This window comes from Trichophyton rubrum, assembly GCF_000151425.1.
Source record: "Trichophyton rubrum CBS 118892 genomic scaffold supercont2.5, whole genome shotgun sequence".
Lineage (NCBI taxonomy): Eukaryota > Fungi > Ascomycota > Eurotiomycetes > Onygenales > Arthrodermataceae > Trichophyton > Trichophyton rubrum.
In genome coordinates, this window is record NW_003456424.1 from 1,204,754 (window position 1) to 1,223,584 (window position 18,831).

The 18,831-nt window shown below is 46.4% G+C and overlaps 8 protein-coding genes across 8 annotated transcripts; 6 read left to right on the forward strand and 2 right to left on the reverse strand.

Moving 5' to 3' along the window:
- Positions 1 to 92: 92 nt before the first annotated feature.
- On the reverse strand, positions 93 to 764 carry TERG_05198 (uncharacterized protein; the record flags this gene model as incomplete). Its single annotated transcript, XM_003234555.1, has 1 exon — positions 93 to 764. One exon carries the CDS (start codon positions 762 to 764, stop codon positions 93 to 95), a length of 672 nt encoding a protein of 223 aa, XP_003234603.1.
- A 1,191-nt stretch (positions 765 to 1,955) lies between these two features.
- Positions 1,956 to 3,692, forward strand: TERG_05199 (uncharacterized protein; the record flags this gene model as incomplete). Its single annotated transcript, XM_003234556.1, has 1 exon — positions 1,956 to 3,692. The coding sequence occupies one exon, from the start codon at positions 1,956 to 1,958 to the stop codon at positions 3,690 to 3,692; it is 1,737 nt and encodes a 578-aa protein (XP_003234604.1).
- Positions 3,693 to 4,033: 341 nt separating this feature from the next.
- Positions 4,034 to 6,680, forward strand: TERG_05200 (uncharacterized protein; the record flags this gene model as incomplete). The annotated part of the gene is made up of 2 exons (XM_047748390.1): positions 4,034 to 4,710; positions 4,771 to 6,680. Exons 1-2 carry the CDS (start codon positions 4,326 to 4,328, stop codon positions 6,678 to 6,680), a joined length of 2,295 nt encoding a protein of 764 aa, XP_047604371.1. The 5' UTR covers positions 4,034 to 4,325.
- Positions 6,681 to 6,924: 244 nt separating this feature from the next.
- TERG_05201 (uncharacterized protein) lies at positions 6,925 to 7,452 on the reverse strand (the record flags this gene model as incomplete). Its single annotated transcript, XM_003234558.1, has 1 exon — positions 6,925 to 7,452. The coding sequence occupies one exon, from the start codon at positions 7,450 to 7,452 to the stop codon at positions 6,925 to 6,927; it is 528 nt and encodes a 175-aa protein (XP_003234606.1).
- Positions 7,453 to 8,941: 1,489 nt separating this feature from the next.
- TERG_05202 (uncharacterized protein) lies at positions 8,942 to 10,904 on the forward strand (the record flags this gene model as incomplete). The annotated part of the gene is made up of 5 exons (XM_003234559.1): positions 8,942 to 9,157; positions 9,216 to 9,385; positions 9,444 to 9,602; positions 9,657 to 9,801; positions 9,855 to 10,904. 5 exons carry the CDS (start codon positions 8,942 to 8,944, stop codon positions 10,902 to 10,904), a joined length of 1,740 nt encoding a protein of 579 aa, XP_003234607.1.
- A 1,935-nt stretch (positions 10,905 to 12,839) lies between these two features.
- On the forward strand, positions 12,840 to 14,534 carry TERG_05203 (protein SEY1; the record flags this gene model as incomplete). The annotated part of the gene is made up of 1 exon (XM_003234560.2): positions 12,840 to 14,534. The coding sequence occupies one exon, from the start codon at positions 12,840 to 12,842 to the stop codon at positions 14,532 to 14,534; it is 1,695 nt and encodes a 564-aa protein (XP_003234608.2).
- Positions 14,535 to 15,380: 846 nt separating this feature from the next.
- Positions 15,381 to 16,519, forward strand: TERG_05204 (mitosis protein dim1; the record flags this gene model as incomplete). Its single annotated transcript, XM_047748391.1, has 4 exons — positions 15,381 to 15,495; positions 15,577 to 15,854; positions 16,051 to 16,228; positions 16,284 to 16,519. The coding sequence occupies 4 exons, from the start codon at positions 15,381 to 15,383 to the stop codon at positions 16,517 to 16,519; spliced, it is 807 nt and encodes a 268-aa protein (XP_047604372.1).
- Positions 16,520 to 17,793: 1,274 nt separating this feature from the next.
- On the forward strand, positions 17,794 to 18,351 carry TERG_05205 (uncharacterized protein; the record flags this gene model as incomplete). Its single annotated transcript, XM_003234562.2, has 1 exon — positions 17,794 to 18,351. One exon carries the CDS (start codon positions 17,794 to 17,796, stop codon positions 18,349 to 18,351), a length of 558 nt encoding a protein of 185 aa, XP_003234610.2.
- Positions 18,352 to 18,831: the final 480 nt, after the last annotated feature.

An 18,831-nucleotide genomic window follows, 5' to 3' on the forward strand; every position in this document is an offset into this window, starting at 1 on the left:
TATGAACCCTTTTCCCACTCGGAGTCTAGGCCGATATCCACTGTCCAGGAAATTAAAGAAATTAAAATTCCAGAAGGTGATGGAGTACCTTCTTAGAGATCTAGCTTTGCAAGTCGCTTGGATTCAACCTTGGTTGCAAGGCCAAGAAGCAGCTGGAATCGGCTGAATCCTTCTAGCTCCTTATACGAGTCGTTGTTACCGACGGCCCGCCAGCCTGTGAATGCGACAAACTCCTCTAACTCCGGCTCTCCGTCTGCATTGACTGCTTCCTTGCCCTCCATCTTTCGCTCTCCATCAATGCGCCAGCCGCTTCGAACAAGGTATGGAGCTGTGACTTCTTTCAGGTGTGGAGAAACCCTCTCTTCCCAAGTCCTGGTAAACTCCTCTTTCCGGGCAGGAAGCATATGAAACCATTCGAGTGTTACCACTGGTGCACTTGACGGAAGTCCCGATTCCTGCTGGTCGATATCAAGGTGTGCCAGGCCCGCAATGTCAAATAGATCCTTGCCGCTCTCTAGCAGGCCTTGGTTCGCATCGGATGGTATCCAGTCATCGTAGTGATGCGTCAGGCTCTCCCAGTTGCCGACTATATAGACATATGCCGGATCCTCGAGCTGGGTAAAGATGTAAAACGGATACCCGGTGTAGGCTTCCATGCTCTGTTTGGCGGTGCGAAGAAATGCTATCGTCGCATCGTTGGGCTTGCCGATGGTCGTCAAGGCTGCCGGCCGCAGCTTTAGAATGGCAATCTCGGTAATGGTCATATCTCCTGGTTATACTACTGCCGTGCTCTGTAGACGAGGCTTCACCAGTTGTAATCGACAGTATCACCAACAGATTGATGGGTTGTTAACTTGTTGTTGCTTGTTGGTGAAGGCCGTCGAATCCCGCTGGATCGCATAGGAGAGAAGCCCGTCTTGCGGCCCTTACCCAGGCAGCCATGCCTTACGCAAACCAAAGTATCTCCCCCTTAACTAGTTAGCCATCCAAGAAGCATGACATTAATTATACTTAGGTAGCGCCGCCCTTCGTAAAGTAGATATAGAAATCGACGGACGTTTCGCGGCGGAGCTTGGGATTAGTCAGCTAACGGACGAAGTATCGGATAAAAGAGCTTAGTCATCAGGATCGCGACCTTCCGAACTTTTGTCCGCATAAAAAGCTTGAGGTCGTCGTTTCTTCGACCACCGTCTCTGCTTTATAACGTTATCTCCATCGCTGGAGACAAACCTTTGCTTAGCGGCTGAACTTATAGAGCTTGGAGTTATGGAGCCTCTCGTTATGTCCATTCAGTCGAGTTTCAACGGCCCATGATGGCTGATCGTCGTATGCGGCTGGCTTGTAATGTCTTATCAGTATGACTCAAACACAGGGTTCGGGGTGAATCCTCCTGGGGCTGATTCGAGAAGATAATAATACCCATCGGTGGACGAACTCTTACCCCCTAATTCCGGCTGAATTGCTCATACTGACACATTGTGGGCAAAGCGGCTCATCATGCTTGAAACGGGGATACGGCGACAACACGGAGGGATGTTGTACCCAAAAGAACTAGTTCTTCCCCTGGCATTCCTTTTCCTACAATAATGATTCAGGCATTATTGTCCTTTCATTTTTTCCGACGTCATTCCGGACCTTCATGGCATGAGCTTTACGCGCCTCAGCCGGCTCTGGTTGGTTGCCGATCGGCCAGCCAAAAAGGATTGTTTGTTCCAAGGCTGAAGAGATGGAGCAGTCATCTGGATATAAAGATCTGCTGATATTCTTCTTCGGAAATGGCTTTTGATACCTTAACTCTTTTAATCCAGATACTATCCTCAGTTATATCCATATATCCTTATCAAAAACCCCCTCTACTTTGGGTTGGCTCCAATTCAGCCACAATACCTTTTTTTTTTTTTTTTTAGTACGGACAACGTCTAAACACACAGCAGTTGCAGAACCCACGGCTCAGCATGCTCTCAACATCAGAGACCGAAAGGTCGACGCCTCAACGGCCTCTATCGACATCATCGAATCATACGACTCAGGTAGATGGAAACAACCTTCCCAAAGGATCTCACAACCCTTCATCGACCTCATTTCAGATAGTTGCCGAGAAGTCTGGCGCCCCGACCGGAGATAGCACACCCTCTAACGAAGCCGAAGATGGAACAGAATACCCGGGAAAATTTGCTCTTTCTTTCATCGTCGTGGCTCTCATCCTTGCTATCTTCCTAATTGCCTTGGACATGACCATTGTTGCTACTGCAATTCCTACAATTACTGCGCAGTTCAAATCGTTAGATCAAGTGGGCTGGTACGGATCGGCGTTTTTCCTGACTGTGGCTTCGTTCCAGTCCACATGGGGGAAAGCGTTTAAATACTTCCCACTGAAAACAGTCTTCATGCTTGCTATCTTTGTCTTTGAAATCGGTTCCTTGATTTGTGCTGTCGCAAATAACAGCACCACCTTGATTGTTGGTCGAGCTATTGCCGGTGCCGGCGCTTCCGGCCTCACTGGTGGTGTCTACACGATCATTGGATTCTCAGTACCACCTCAACAACGTCCTGCTTTTACAGGTATACTCGGAGCAACTTATGGTGTGGCCAGTGCAATTGGTCCTCTTCTTGGTGGCGTTTTCACCGACAAGGTATCATGGCGATGGTGCTTCTACATCAACCTCCCGGTCGGAGGCATTAGCGCCGCCATCATTCTATTTTTCTTCACTGCCCCGCCAGCTTCTAGACCAGTCAAGGCCCCTATACGCGAGAAGCTATTGCAGATGGACCTGGTTGGAACATTCACAATCATGGCAGGCGTAGTCAGCTTCCTCCTAGCCATGCAATGGGGAGGGACCACCAAAAAGTGGTCGGACTCCACCGTCATTGGTACCCTGGTTGTTTTTGGACTGCTAGTCATCTGTTTTATTGTGAACGAATGGTGGATGGGCGACCGAGCACTCCTTCCCCCACGTTTGTTCAAGACGTGGAACATCAGGATCAGTTCCATCTACATCTTCTTTTTCGCTGGACCATTCTTCGTTTTGATTTACTACCTTCCCATCTATTTCCAGGCAATCAAGCATACCTCAGCTTCCGATTCTGGAATCCGAAATCTGCCATTCGTACTGGCAGTCAGTATATTTTCCACACTCTCTGGTGGTCTCATCGCGACATTTGGCCACTTCAGCTACCTTATGGTTCTTGGTTCTATCATGCTCACTGTTGGCTCAGGCCTCGTCTATACCTTTGGGCTTGACACACCATCAAGCACTTGGATCGGGTACCAAATTCTTGCCGGTATTGGAGGAGGCCTTGCCCTTCAGATCCCAGTCATTATCAGCCAAGCTCTAGTAAAATCTGAGGACCTCTCCAGCGCGACTGCGATGATTCTCTTCATCCAGACCATGGGAGCTGCCATCTGGGTGTCTGCAGCTCAAACGGCGTTTGTGAACAAGTTAATTAAGAGACTTCCTGAGGTCGCTCCGCGTGTCAACCCGGTCCTAGTGATCAAAACTGGAGCCTCGGAGCTACACAAAGTGTTCTCTGGAAAGGATCTCGAGGGAGTTCTTGTTGCATATGGCGATGGCTTGAAGGTCACCTTCATTGTCTGCGTAGCTCTTGCTGGCGTTTCTGTTTTCGCTGCTGCTTTTATCAAGCCCCTTAACCTGAATAAGCTGCAGAACAAGAACACAGTCGGATTTGCTTGATATCCCCGGCCTGGTTTTCCTTTCTTCCCTTATAAGCATTTTTTTTCATCTCTCCTCTTTTGTGCTAATGTAGTTATGACTTATGTACTTGATACAATAGTGAAAGTGTACTTGCGGTATATACCATATACATACATGATATTGATAGAATATATTCTCTATACTCGGTACCTGAACCATATGGTCACTCTGTCCTCCCTGTCGCAGAAGTAATGGTTTTTCAAGTTGATATAGTTAAAAACGAGTTAAGCTTAACAAACTTTAACTCAAAAGTCTAAGTGGAAAACAAAGACAATTAAAGTTTTAAGCATCTGAAAGGCAAAAATGATTAATAAATGATTAATAATTAATATCGATTAGTCATGCGCCTTCGGGGTTAACGCAATTCAGCTCCGTCTTCCTTGATTAAAAGAGAGCAAAAGCCGCCACATCGCGGCATCTGCAGTTACTTACGCTGCTGCCTGAATGTTTGGGCGGTTGACCTACCTGTCACTGGCATTCGTTCTTACATATCTACAGGGCTGTATTCCGTAATTATGGAGCCATTTCGTCGAGCTCTCTCCGGTGACACGGATTCACTGCACGACCAGGAGCCGCAGCGCAAGAAAATGCGCAAAGGAACAAAGAGCTGCTATGAATGTGCGTTCGTTCTACTCTGACTTTGATCTCCGCTCTACAGATGTAACGAAAAAGCCATACCATTTGGACCATCCTATTAATGCCGTGCTAGGCCGGCGTCGAAAGATTCGCTGCACCTATGCGCCCACTCGGCCCGGGATATGCAACGAGTGCCACGCGCGAGGCTCTTCCTGTATCGATCAGGAACATGCGCCCCTGCGGCCGGAAGCTGCAAAGCTCCGTATAGGAGACCAGAGCTACAGCTTGAGGGAGCGGGTAGCTGCTTTAGAGCACACCGTGAGCAAGCTGGTGAAACAAATGGATGAAAGCGACAAGGGTAGATCTAAAGAGGCCGCAAGTTGGTCATACACGGAGTCCCCCACAGATAGCATTGATCGAGGTCGGTACTACCGGATATCCAGAAGCTCTCTTGGTTGCTTGACCTAATGTTTCAAACTAGATACCAAGAGCCTGTCCAACTGTCAGCCTGAAACGGTGCCGGAAGCCATACCAGTCCGGTCCAAATCGATGGACCAAGGAAGCACTGGGCCCGGCGCTGCTCCCCTTTTGACCTTATTCGATAATCACATCCTTTCTCGGTATGAGAAGCATGTGGATTTAGAACCCTCAAAAGCCGCCGATCCAATAGCTCTGAAAGAAAGACGTGCAGTTCTTGCACTGAGAGAGCTCCTGCCTTCCCCTGTGCAGCTGAAAAGACTAATAAATTCTCCGGCAATTATATGGACCATATGGCGCGCAAGATTCCCAGAAATATTAAAACCCGAGGCCCTCGAAAACCCTGCTGATATTGGAAAGATTTTGTACTGCATCATCATGACTCTTGAGCAACGTGCGGTAGAGTTCGATTTCCAATCCCTCAGGGTTCCGGTACCTAAGGAAAAATACGTGGAACAATGTGTTGCTGCTGTCCAAAAGTATGTTATCGAAGATGACGACATTGCTTCATCTCTACCTGGTATAGAGTGTATCTATATGGCAGGAAAATATGAAAGCAACATCGGCCGGCCACGAAAAACATGGCTACTGACGCGCCGGGCTATAAATTTCGCCCAGCTATCCGGCCTCCATCTTCCGAACAATCGCCCTGGGCCAGACGATGAACTTGGAATTCGCAAGCTTCATATATGGTGTGGCCTCGCATGCTCGGACCTATACCAGAGCTCAATTCTTGGGCTCCCTTATTCTGTGCCGATTCATCTCTTGAAGCCTCATATCGCACATTTACTGAAGGTTAAGAAGATGGATCCTGCAGAAGCATATATGTTGCGTGTCTGCCTTCCATTGGGATCTATAATTGATAGAAACCAAGACGGAGGCAATATGTCTCTTCCCCTTACCCTGAAAATTGACCAAGAGTTAGAGGACATGGGTAAACAGATGGGAGACGATTGGTGGGATTCATCCCAGTTAGGACAGCTTAGCCCCATAGAAAAGAGCAGTCGACTTTGGTCACAATTTGCTCACCATTTCGTGAGGATGTTGCTGCACCTACCATTCATGCTGAAAGCCAACACTGATAAGCGTTGCCAATATTGTCATAATGCTGCTCTTGAATCAGCGAGAAAAACCATCGAGTGTTATAAGGGCATTTATGATATTCGCAATTCCGACCGTATATTTTGCAAAGTCATTGATTTTCAGGTTTTTACATCTACGGTTCTCCTTATCGTTCACTTGCTCGGCTCCCCTTTCGCCGACGACCCACAGACTCGTGCCGACTGGAGGTCAGCTATGTCCATTGCTCGAATACTTCGCCACGACCCAGATCTGCCCGAGGACTCCGTTAGCTATCAATCTGCGAGTGTCATTGAAAAGTTATGCTCTTGCCGAGATGCTGATGGGGCTCTGAGGACTGGATTTAAAAGCAAAAATTGCAACCAAGCTCGAAGGATTATACTTCCATATTTCGGAGCTGTCAGCATTGTTCCTGGTAAGATGCTGAAGGAACAGCAACTACAGCAGCAACAGCAGCAGCAGCAGCAACAACAACAACATCAACACAATTTGCAACAGCAATATCAGTACACACAACAGCAACAAATGAGCCCGCCGAACTCTATACCTGAGAAACAGAATTCTACAAACTCAAGCGGGTATACCACACCTCAGGATACACCTTTGATGTCACTATTTAATACCCAACTCCAACAGACTCCTAGTCAATCATCGTCGTCATCATATCTACAAAATGGCGTTCCATTACCCGAACCAAATCTAGATGTGAATTTAAATCTCAACCTGATGGATGACACTGGAGGGTTTGGTAATCCCAATCTAAACTTGGATCTCTTTCTTGGACAAGGGTGGAATTTCGAATGGATGGATGCACAGAACTTCCAGCCTGTCTGATAATATCGCATGGAATATAAGCTATAATTTTCTTATCTTTTTTTTTATTCATTCAGAGGGATAATTTCACATTTATGGAAGTTGGGTTTTTTGTATATCATCTTGGGCAAATGACTATATGGTACATGCGTTACTCAACTAATTCTTATCAACATATCTCCTAATCCTCCTATATCTGAACTTGTCCATATATATATGACGCGATACCAAAAACACCCATGTCTTCAGTTAACCAAATACCAGGCTAGAGGGTCCCTTCGAATGTCAAAACAGCCAGGAAGATAGCCACCCAGGCTGGAAAATCAGCAACGGTCCATCTAATTCTGTGTACGCTCAGCCAGTCTTCCATCTCAGCAGAACCACCCCGCTTTGACGTGTTTGTTCTTAGGCGTTTAATTGGAGGCGCAACCCATGGGATGAAGGTCAAGTGGCCCAATGCACAAGTCACTCCCAAGGCATACATTTTGGCACTAAATGGCAGGGTCATGATACCCTCTGTGATGGAAAGGTCGTTGTTGTATGAGAGGTAGATATTGGCTATGGACGTGGATGAGGTTATGGCGATAAGTCCAACGACGATCGTAACGCCGCTTTGGAAGACTGTGTTAAACCAGCGGGGAAGAACGACATCGGCTTCTCTGCGGATTGTTGGATGCAGGAAGGCAGAATTCATGATGAGTTCGCAAGTCGAGTACATTACGCTCCCTGTACTACTGATGAGAGGCGCAAGGCGAAGGAGACGCATTGGATCGAACAGCATTCCTGAAGCCATTTTGGTTATGTGGCTGGCTAGAAAATCGGCTGGGGGTTGGGTGTAGAGTGCAAAATCGGGAGAGAAGTGTTTCCAAAAATTTCAACAAGCTGAATTCGAGAGGGTATTGGACATTTATATCCTAGATTATTTATCTGGTGCATACGGAATACAAAATTAGTATCCGCTGCTGGAAGGATATACCCATGGTGCGTCAGTTATGAAGCCTGGAAAAATTCTCCGATGATCATCGGCGTTAAAACGTTGATGCATGTCTGCATCGAGATCTATATGTTCTCTCGTATCCCTTCATATAGCCCAGAATTGAATGACGGAGCCTACAAATGCCTACCATCTTAGAAGCAACAATACGCCCATTACCTCTAATTATTTCCCATTAGAGGCAACAGTCCCCCTGATGTCATTCTTCGATGCTGATTGGCTGGAGCTCCGAAAGCCGAGGCACGTCGGATAAATTAATTTCCTCCCGGGCCGCTTTCTTCAATCACGTGCACCAGTTGTACAGCTTCCACATGTTTCTTCAAACATCGTTTTCATGAATCTATGTTGATGCTGAATCAGTGAAGTATTTACGAGTGACTGTGATGCATTGCAAATGATCTATACGGAGTATTCCATATTGTCCCCTTCCCAATAATATTATTAATAATGGCCCTCTTGCACGCAGTTCACAGGCTTGCCACGACCATGATTGTTACTGACCCACCACGGCCCTTTGGCCCATAACCCGAACTCTCGAACCTGGAGAACAAAAAAATTTAAATAGAAGCAAAAGGCCATGGTAGTGGCTCTCGGCTTGCGGCAACGAGTCATGCCTGGCTGTACTTGCCTATTTCAGCATCCCAGGATCTCCCTTCGGTCTCTCCTAGTACTGTTGGCTAGCACTTAACAGCCGTCTGTTAGTCAATGCAAAGCAGTGGAGGTGCCAGTATTAATTCTGGCAACGATTCCACATTGTTGAATTATCCAAACAGCTCGATGATTTGATTTCCCCCTTTGGTTTCCCTTGATTCCCCGAGAAGTGTTCAGTAGAAGTTGAACATTATTTGGTTGCGGCAGACAACACTGAAAATACCCGCGAGAGGTACCTAGTTACCCGGGCCCAGGCCTGGATGGCATATTTAGCTAGTTGAAAGTGGACTTGCCAAGGCATATTCGACGTTGATGATGAAACTCTTTAGCTGTGGAGCATTTTTTTTAATACCCTGTGCTCCCGATCAGTTTCTTGCCATGAGTCGGATTCGGGCCATGCTTATAAATCCTCTCCACCTCCAAGATGAGCATGCTACTTGAAGCAGATTTTTATTTTTAATCTCTATCATGATCTCAGGTTTTTGTGGTGCATCGGATGGCATTGAAGAGTCGACGTTTGACATTTCATGCTACACTCCGTTTTTCATTCTTTTACACTTAGACCTTTCTCTATCAAGATCTGATGCTAGTATATCAAGACCTTGAGGGTTGATACCATCTTAATAACCGATCATATATGGGTACCAGAACCAGCATAGACCGGCCAGGTCCGGCTACGTCTGGGTTGACGCCTTTAGAGGGCTTTGAGAAAGTTGATTCTTTATCGAAGCCTGAATACTACGAAGCCAAGACATCTGAACCGAAACAAACAGGGGACAGAGACAGCGTAGAAGACGCTGAATCTCCTTCTCTCAAGTCAGGCGGGCTTCCACAACGGCCCAAAGGATGGAGTGTATGTTATGAATAGGCATTTGCTCCAGATTAAGCTACCAGTCCTAACTCGAATATAGTGGACACTTGCAGTTATTGTACTACTAGCTTCTTCCTTTCTTTATGGCCTGGATACTACCATCGTGGCAGACGTTCAAGCACCAGTGGTAGAGCAATTTGGTGCTGTTCAAAAGCTCAGCTGGCTCGGATCCGGCTTTCCCCTTGGATCAGTTGCCACAATTCTTCCAATGTAGGATACCACCCCCATCTCATATTAACACCCAAACACAAGGCTAATTAGCTTATAGAGGCGCACTTTACAATATATTTAGCATTAAAATTATATATATTGCCTCTATTATCTTGTTCGAGGCCGGAAGTGCACTGTGTGGTGCCGCACCAAACATGAATGCACTGATAATAGGGAGAGTAATTGCTGGGATAGGTGGTTCTGGAATGTATCTTGGGTAAGAATCAATACCAATGCTAACAAAATCAACTCTTGTGCTGACATATACAAGGGTCCTTACATATTTCTCTGTATTTGTCTCAGAGAGGCGCCAGCCGCTTTACGTGAGTACGTCTGGGTTCGTCTGGGGACTCGGTACAGTTATTGGGCCCGTCATAGGGGGCTTATTTGCACATAGTAATGCCACCTGGAGATGGGTATGTTGAACCGTTCCATGTGTACATTGTGGACTGCTAATGTGGCTATCAAGGCGTTTTATATCAACCTTGTTCTAGCTGCCGTGAAGGCACCCGTGCTTCTACTCCTGGTTCCCGACTATCTGCCTAAGCCCCACAAAGGAGCTCTTCAAAAGCTGAAAGAGTTAGACATCATCGGTATGGTTCTTAACGCCGGGATATATGTTGGATGGGTAATTCCGATGACGTTTGCTTCCACTCTCTGGGGATGGTCCGATAATCGCACAATTGCCTCGTTTGTCGCCTTCGGTGTTATCTTTATTGCATTTGCAATTCAGCAGGGCATTCCTCTCTTCACAACTCTAGAGAGACGTGTTTTTCCTGCCCAGTTCTTGAGACGCACAGTGATGATCCTCTTATACGTGAGCACCTCTTGCACGAATTCCGCCCTTCTCGTTCCTGCCTACTATATACCGATATTTTTCCAGTTTACGAGAGGTGATAGTCCGGTGGATGCTGCAGTACGTCTCCTTCCTTTGGTCATTCTTGCTATTGTATCGGTTATGGTCCAGGGGATCACTATGCCCCTGGTTGGATACTACACTCCATACTACACCATAAGTGGTGTTTTAATAGTAATCGGTTCAGCTCTGATGTCGACAGTTGGTGTGGATACTCCAGTTGCCAATATCTATGGATACAGCATCATTATTGGAATTGGAACCGGACTTGGTATACAGGCTTCCTATGGAGTTGCAGCCGCGAAAGTCAAGGAAGATGAGGTTCAGCATGCTATTAACTATATCAACTTGGCTCAAATCGGAGCTGAGACCCTCTCTCTTACTGTTGCTGGAACTATTTTCCAACAGCTGGCGTTCAAGAATCTTTCCAAATACCTGGCTGGACGAGGCTATACTTCTGCAGAGCTTATCGCCGCCATTGCTGGGACACAATCCGTCATCCTCCAGAACGGCTCTGAGGAAGTTAGGTCGCTGGCTATCGAGGCCATTGTGGAAGCTATGAAGAAAGTCTACATCACTATGATTGCAGCTGGAGCCCTTCAGGTGATATGTTCGGTCTTCCTCCCTCGAGAGAAGCTCTTCATGAAGCCTGCAGCCGCATAAAGGCAGTTTTCTCTAGAGATGCACCACAATATCATAGCAAGAGTATGCGCTGCGGTACCTGACTCTAAGCTATCAAACCGTGAGATGAGGACTACCTGGGACAGATGAGGTGCATCATTTCTTCCAAAGTTCCGTTGGAGGAACCCAGATCCTGTCTTCTGAGGCCGATGATGCTCTTTACCATTCAATTACTGGCTTGCGTTCATCCTTGTTTCACCACCAGTTGTCTGATGCAGTTTGCAGTGCCTCTCTCCTGTCCAAACCTCTCCTATATGAGCCCTCGGCTCCGGTCAAGCACTGCGACGCTGATATAAGGGATAAAAAAAGATATAACTATTTAATCCCATCACTTCTCGCAGGCTTTGAAAAGCTACATCATCGTCATAGTTCCTTATGTCTATTTACAATACCTTCGTATATAGGTAGACCTGACCGCTGGTGTGCCACTGGTGGCTGGAGGCTATGAATATACTAGTTAGAAAGAAGGCCTTCCATCAAGCTAAAGTAGCTAGTCATGCTGTATCTTGATCTTGTCACTCCGTAAGGTCTTTCTTCGTCTCGTCCTCGTCATCTGATGAATTCACGCGGTGGCTTTTTCATGTATAGAATCCACGACGAATGGGGATGATGTCAACACGCCAAGCCAGTCTCCTGATCCAACCGCAGCTGAAATATAACTAAAGGCAAAGGACAGCGTAATCAAACAAAACGACGTCAAGCGCTTCAAGACCTACAGCCAGCCATCCGCTGGCGCCGACGAGAGGCAAATTATATGGGACCAATGCTTCTGCAGTGCTGAGATCTCGCTTTTGTCATCACTGAAGTCTAGTGTATGTTTGTGCTTTCTTGCGAAGACTACCTACCCAGTCGCCTCCTTATGTACTCGACACCAAGCGCAATAAAAGAATAGAAACTGACCCTCCATCCCCCTTAGATACAAGAACCTTTTATCATTACCGATCGGCACCGCATACTCCCTATTTCACCCCTCTTGCTTGCGTTTGTGAAGTGACAGCCGCGACAGCCCGCGATCCCAGGTTGAAGGCCTGCTTGCTGAAGTGCGATTGAGTGAGGCTCGATATTTGAATGAGGATTACACCATGACTTCAAATGGGCACTTTTCTTCTGTTGGAGATGTTGACGGAGGGGACTATCAGCATGGAGTCCAGGTAGTGGACGGCGATAAGGAATTCAAGTACGTCACCTTTGTGAAGCAAGAGCACTGTCTACATGTTTTTCGCACTGGGCGCTCTGTGCGACAACTTGAAAGGACAATGATATACACGCCGTTCTCTATTATTTGATTGCTGACTTTTGAGTCTATACGAACAGTCTGAACCTGTCGAAATATCTGATACACGAGAATGTTACCCCGGCAGGATTTAATTACCACCTTATCTCGGTCTTTGGCTCGCAGTCCACCGGAAAGTCAACCCTCCTGAATACCCTCTTCAAAACAGACTTCAGCGTCATGTCCGAGACCGAAAGACGTCAGACCACTAAGGGAATATGGCTCTCGAAAAATAAACGTACTGCTTCAAATGAAAAAGAGAAAATGGCGGATAATATTTTGGTCATGGACGTCGAAGGGACTGATGGCAGAGAGCGCGGAGAAGACCAGGACTTTGAACGCAAAAGTGCCCTCTTTGCGCTCGCTACAAGTGAGGTGCTTATTGTCAATATCTGGGAACACCAGGTTGGATTATACCAGGGAGCCAATATGGGTCTCTTAAAGACAGTTTTTGAGGTAAATCTTCAGCTATTCCTCAAAGATACAAAGTATGTTACTCCCCCCCAACATTACTCCACTTCCACAAAGAGATACTGACATTTGGTACCTCTGCTTCATATAGATCCACACCCAGGTCTCTACTATTTTTTGTTATTCGCGACTTCGTGGGGACGACCCCACTTAAGAATTTACAGAATACCCTAATGCAGGATCTCCAACGAATATGGACATCACTCTCCAAACCAGAAGGGACCGAAAATTCTACTATTGAGGATTACTTCGATTTTGCTTTTGCAGGCTTACCTCATAAGAGTTTCCAGCCGGAAAAGTTTGCTGAGGAAGTTGACAAGCTTAGTACTCGATTCAGAGATGGCCACCGTAACCCTTCTAGCCTGGCTGTTAAGGGTACAGCGGCGGAAGACGGCGTTTTCCTTCCTGAGTACCATCGACGAATTCCAGCGGATGGCTTTTCCGTTTATGCGGAAGGGATCTGGGAACAAATTGTGAATAATAAGGATCTGGATCTTCCTACTCAACAAGAACTCCTTGCACAATTCCGCTGTGACGAGATTGCACGAGAAGTACTTGTTCTCTTTGACCAAACCATCGGGCCGTTTGAAGTGCAACAAGCTGATGCAACTCGATCCGGAATTCCATTAATTCTCGCTGGCCTTGGTGTCGCTATGCGTACAGCTCGGGGAAAAACAATGGCCAGTTTCGAAACCGAAGCCAGCCGGTACCACAAGCGTGTTTTCGCAACCAAAAAGTCCGAGTTAGAGGAGAAAATTGATACCCGACTTAAAGCACTATTTACCGGTCAACTCAGTGCCGCCCACAAGTCTGGCGTTGCCGAATTTAGTGAAGCAGTCAGTTCTGCCGTTAAGGCAGGGCAGAAGAAAGGTGCCAGTTATGATTTTGCAGAAATTGTTACCAGGGAAAGGAAGCTCGCAATTGAGAAGTTTGAAAAGGAGGCAGGCACCGTTGTGGTAGAGGGGGCTCCTTGGAGCGATTACAAGCAGGAACTCTCCCTATACCAAAAGGATCTCGAAAAGATCAGTTCACAGCTAAGAAAGGACGAGATGAGGCGCCTTGCCACTAGAGTTGAACGATGGGTGAGATCTCGGCTAGGTGACTCCATTGATCTTGAGTTCAACGCCCTTGGTTCAGGAAGAGGCGGCTCCAGGGCCCCAGAGGACGGAGAAAAACCCAGTGAAAAAACAATTTGGGATAGAATTTGGTCTCTCTTTGTAAACACCGTTTTGGACGCCGAACGAAGATTCACAGAGCGAGCCAAGAGCTTTGATGCAAGCTTGGAGGAGGTTGACGTTGGCCTATGGAGACTGCGACGAAAATCCTGGGGTGTGCTACGTTCTAAGATCGATGAGGAGATGATGGAGGGGAACATTCTCCTTAAATTGCGCGAAAACTTTGAGGATAAATTCCGTTATGACGACCTTGGTGTACCCCGGATCTGGCGACCTACGGATGATATCGAAGGAATCTACACCATTGCCAGAGAATCTACGCTTAATTTGATTCCCCTCCTAGCCCGTTTTAGGCTAAACGAAACTTCCGCGCCTCCACCGTTGGATAAATGGGTCGGTCATATGCCCAGCTCTGCCAGCGCTGTCGATGAAGAAGACCTTGCGCCAATTGGTGGCGTTGATGAAGATGATGGCAAAAGTCTGGAAGAAGAGATGACTATGCTGAGCGAAGCTAAAAGACAGGATTTGACTGTTCGATTCAAAAAAGCTGCTGATGGCGTGTACGTTGAAGCAAAAAGAAGCGCCATTGGCGGCATTACCCAAGTACCATTGTATTTTTACGGCCTCCTCCTGGCTTTGGGCTGGAACGAAATAATCGCCGGTGAGTATTGCTTCTTGCATCCTTTACTATGAAATTACGACCCGTCAGCTAACCCATCATTTAATAGTCCTTCGGAACCCAATATACTTCTTGTTCCTGCTAGTCATTGGCGTTGGAGCTTATGTCACTTTCAGACTCAATCTCTGGGGCCCTATGATAAATATGGCAGAAGCAGCCTCTCGCCAAGCTGTTGAAGAGGGTAAACGACGACTTCGAGAGTTCTTGGAGTCGTCTGATACCGGACGCCAGGCCATGGCTATGTCCGGGCGCAACAGTACACATGTTGAAGAATTTGAAATGTCATCCAACCTCAAGAGCAAGGGAAGGCGTTCTACCACGGACGATGATGACGATGACGATGACTTGTAAAGGTACTCTATATATTTTTTTCTCTTCACCTCGTTTATCAACCAGGTATATTATCACTATCAGCTTTCTGCTTCTTTTCGCTGGTCATATTTAACTTCCAGTTTTCGTTTTCCCTTCCGTCTCCACTGATGGTCAGCCATCACCTCCACCATTTAATCTTTGTTCTAATTTGCATGAGTGGTTGTGTGTAGGAAAATTGGGAAGAAGGGTCTCGTCTGTAGAGCATCATAGAGTTACTTCAAAATAATATTTAAAAAAAAAAAACATCCGAACTCGTCTTCATAACTTTGGCACAGCATCCACCGATGCTCAATGTGGTTGTGGATAGGAGCTTACTAATCAAAAAAATTCGGAGTAAAATAAATCCATTCCGTCTAACTACCAAAGTGGCTCGTGCGTATAACATCGATGAAGTCACTTCCTTTCGACCTCGAACATTCGTTGCAACAACTAGAAAAGACCGCCTTGAACCCTCCAACTAAGTCAAGAAAGAGAACGTAAGGCTGAAAATGGGCTCCGTTGTTCTCCCTCATCTTACTACGGCCTGGCACGTAGACCAAGCTATTCTTTCCGAGGAGGAGCGTCTTGTTGTCATCAGATTTGGTCGTGACTGGGACAAGGACTGTACGTTTTACTCTGACTGCCTAAACAACATGACTGCCCAAGGCAAAGATAAGTTCTAACTTGATACGCAAATCAATATAGGCATGAGGCAAGATGAAGTGCTCTACCGAATCGCCGATCGCGTCAAGAATTTTGCCGTCATCTACCTTTGCGATATCGATCAAGTGCCAGATTTCATTCAGATGTACGAACTCTATGACCCTATGACAATAATGTTCTTCTTCCGCAATAAACATATGATGTGCGATTTTGGAACCGGAAACAACAACAAACTCAACTGGGTGCTGGAGGATAAGCAAGAGTTGATTGATATCTTTGAGGCGATATATCGCGGTGCGAAGAAAGGAAGAGGTTTGGTAGTAAGCCCAAAAGGTTAGTTGTGGATATCTTTGTCGGTTCTCTTTCAAAGTGTATCGGAAGATTTTTTTTTGACTAACAAGTCGCTGCTATTAGACTACTCCACCCGATACAGATACTAGCCGGTATCCAGGTGTTCTCGTGGAGTGATCCACGAATACAGGCAGTCACACGAGCATATATCAATATGAGCTCTAGGCTCGCCGGTCCCAATTCGATGTTCCCGTCTCCGTTCAAACTCGTTTGCGTACGGTCGAGTACAAATATGTTGGTGGAGACCTATATGTTGGTGGAGACCTTAATTTCTCTTTAACTGCGGGAGGAATATCCCGCCTCGAGGGGGCTACATTGTTACATTCCATCCCCTTCCACAATGGTATGTTTTGCTGGAACATTTTTCTTTCGTCATCAATAATTAATTCGAAGTCCAGAAGGAACAAAGATACTCTTCGTTTCGAATCAGAAACTTGATATTCAAATATCCTTACGGAGAGAGGCTGCAAAGTGCCTTAGTGGACGAACAGGCTATGCTATGATAGTAAATCTAATAGGCACTATGTCCGCTTGTCTGCTGACCGTCCACCCCCTGGCAATATCCAAGTCTAATGCACAACTTAGAGCCCTGATAAAGCCAGATTTCGATGTTAATATTCTAATAATGTGCTAAGAAATACAACAGTTATGCAAGAATATTCGATATGAAGTAACATATATTAGCAAGCGTGGCTAAACTGTCACACGATCCTTATCTTTGTCTCCTATAAATGTTGACTTAATGCTCAATTGTCGACCCCAAACGATCCACCTCAGTCAAACGGGCAGATCATCCACAGAACCCATTATTACACATCACACCTTCGCCCTAAGCACACATCCGTCCCCACGCAACCTAGGCATACAATAGCGATCTACTATGGTTTTTCCCTCTGCTTCCTTTCGCATTTCTTATCTCGTAAATAAACACGACGACTAAATCACCCTGCAGTTTCAACCTCGGCACAGAGTCACATGACATGCTCGTGCCTGGCCAGTGACGCGCGAAAACCGCTTTTCAAGTTAAACTAGGGAAACGCCATCAATCAATCTATTCTATTGACACCTTTTTCTTTCTGTCTTTTATTTTAGCTGTCCTTTTCAGCACTGTTTACGATTACAGTGCCCTCCAAGTTTCACTCGTTTGAATTGGGTTCCTGGCTACTTCGTTGGCCACCTCCCTTACTCTCTCTCTTTATATACTCAGGACCCCAAGGTTTCAAAACTGCTGAGGCTGAAAGATAACCTGCAGCCTCACCTACTTAAACGAACTTGAATACTCCTGCTATCCAATTCCAGGAAGAGTTCTACGTAACGGGGACTACAAGAGCCGTAGGACGCTGAACCAAGAGTTCCACGATGGCGGTGTTGTCAGTCCCGGTTGTTCTGGCTACCGCTAGCCTGGCCATCCAAAAAGCTCGTGCACAGTTAACCTGGAAGAACCTACTCTTATTATATATTTTATTTAATCTCAAATCAGTGCCCTTTTCGTGGCATGTAAGGCTACTCCAGCGCAATTCTCCTTGCTCCCCTTGCTCCCCTTGCTCCCCTTGCTCCCCTTGCTCTCCTAGCTGACTTCCCGACCACTATAGATTCGCTTATTCTATCATCTACTCAGCCGAATCCATCTGAAGAAACACATTTATCCAAACCCGAAATCGAAAGACGAGAAGAAGCCAGGCCATGTTCACCCAATATTCGTACCGTCCAGCATAACAAGCAGGACGACGTTATGGGAGACCGATTACAACATTCACAAATCGAACAGTACATACTTTTCCGATCTCGATATCGCACGTACGACTTTAGTGACCAGCTTGTATAGCCCTGGCCTGGAGCTTGTTAAGCGCGAAATGAATAAGAGCGTGATGCCATGGCAAGCAGCTATATCCTGGCAGAATTGCGGTGATGCTGGGATCTGTTTACTGCACGTTCAAGAAGGAAATCAAGTCGTTTGAGAAATACGAGATGCGGACCAAGATTGCTGGCTGGGACGAGAAATGGCTATATATATTGACCTTCTTCCTGCGATTCCCCAAGCGCAAGGGAGAGCCCAAAGTACTACTTGCAGTTGGAGTGAGCAAGTATGTAGTGAAGAAGGGCAGAAAGACAGTTCGGCCCGAAAACGTTCTTCGGGCGAGTGGATTGCTGCCTCCCCGACCACCGGGTGAGGAGGTACCCTCACCACCAACCGCTCTTGATACCCCTGCAAATGGCGAGGCAATTGAGTCAGGAGAGTCCCTAGACGAGCCTCTTCTCCGCAAGGTGCTGACTTTGACGGAGAATTCCGACCTTGATAAGGCCGTGCTGGATAATGACGTTAAGAAAAACCGAGACAACACCGAGAAATCTGGTGCCTGGGATTGGCATAGGATTGAAGAAGAGCGACTTCGTGGCATGGACGTCGTTCGATCATTCGTCAATATCGATGCAAAACTCCACGAAGAGGTTGATCTATCTGTATGACGTTCTTACCGGATGTGTATAGTATTTTGTCTTTTTCTTTAGTTTTCCCTTCATATCTTTATTGTATATAATATATACTTTGAACCCTATTGAGTCAAACATTTGGCACTCCGCGTTTGCCTATTAGGAGGCATAGAGCTTGGAAGCTCCACGGATAGAGCCGCGATTAATAGATTAATAGATTAAAATGTATCGCTGTTTTGCAGGTAGTCTATTGTTGGCTATACATTTTTGAAATGAAAATAGAGTTCCAATATAGACTATTTACAGCCATAAACGCCTTTTCCCACCAAGACCTCCTATTATAAAATGACAGGCAGCCTCGTCCAATATCCTTTTTAACGGGTTCTAAGAAATGAAAAGTTCATAAATTGTAACAGGCCAGCGTCCAGGTATTGCTGGTACATAGGCAACATTTGGGAGGTGAGCCCATTTTATGAAACGCGGGTTGGTTGGGACGGGGCACGAGAGGTGAGAGTT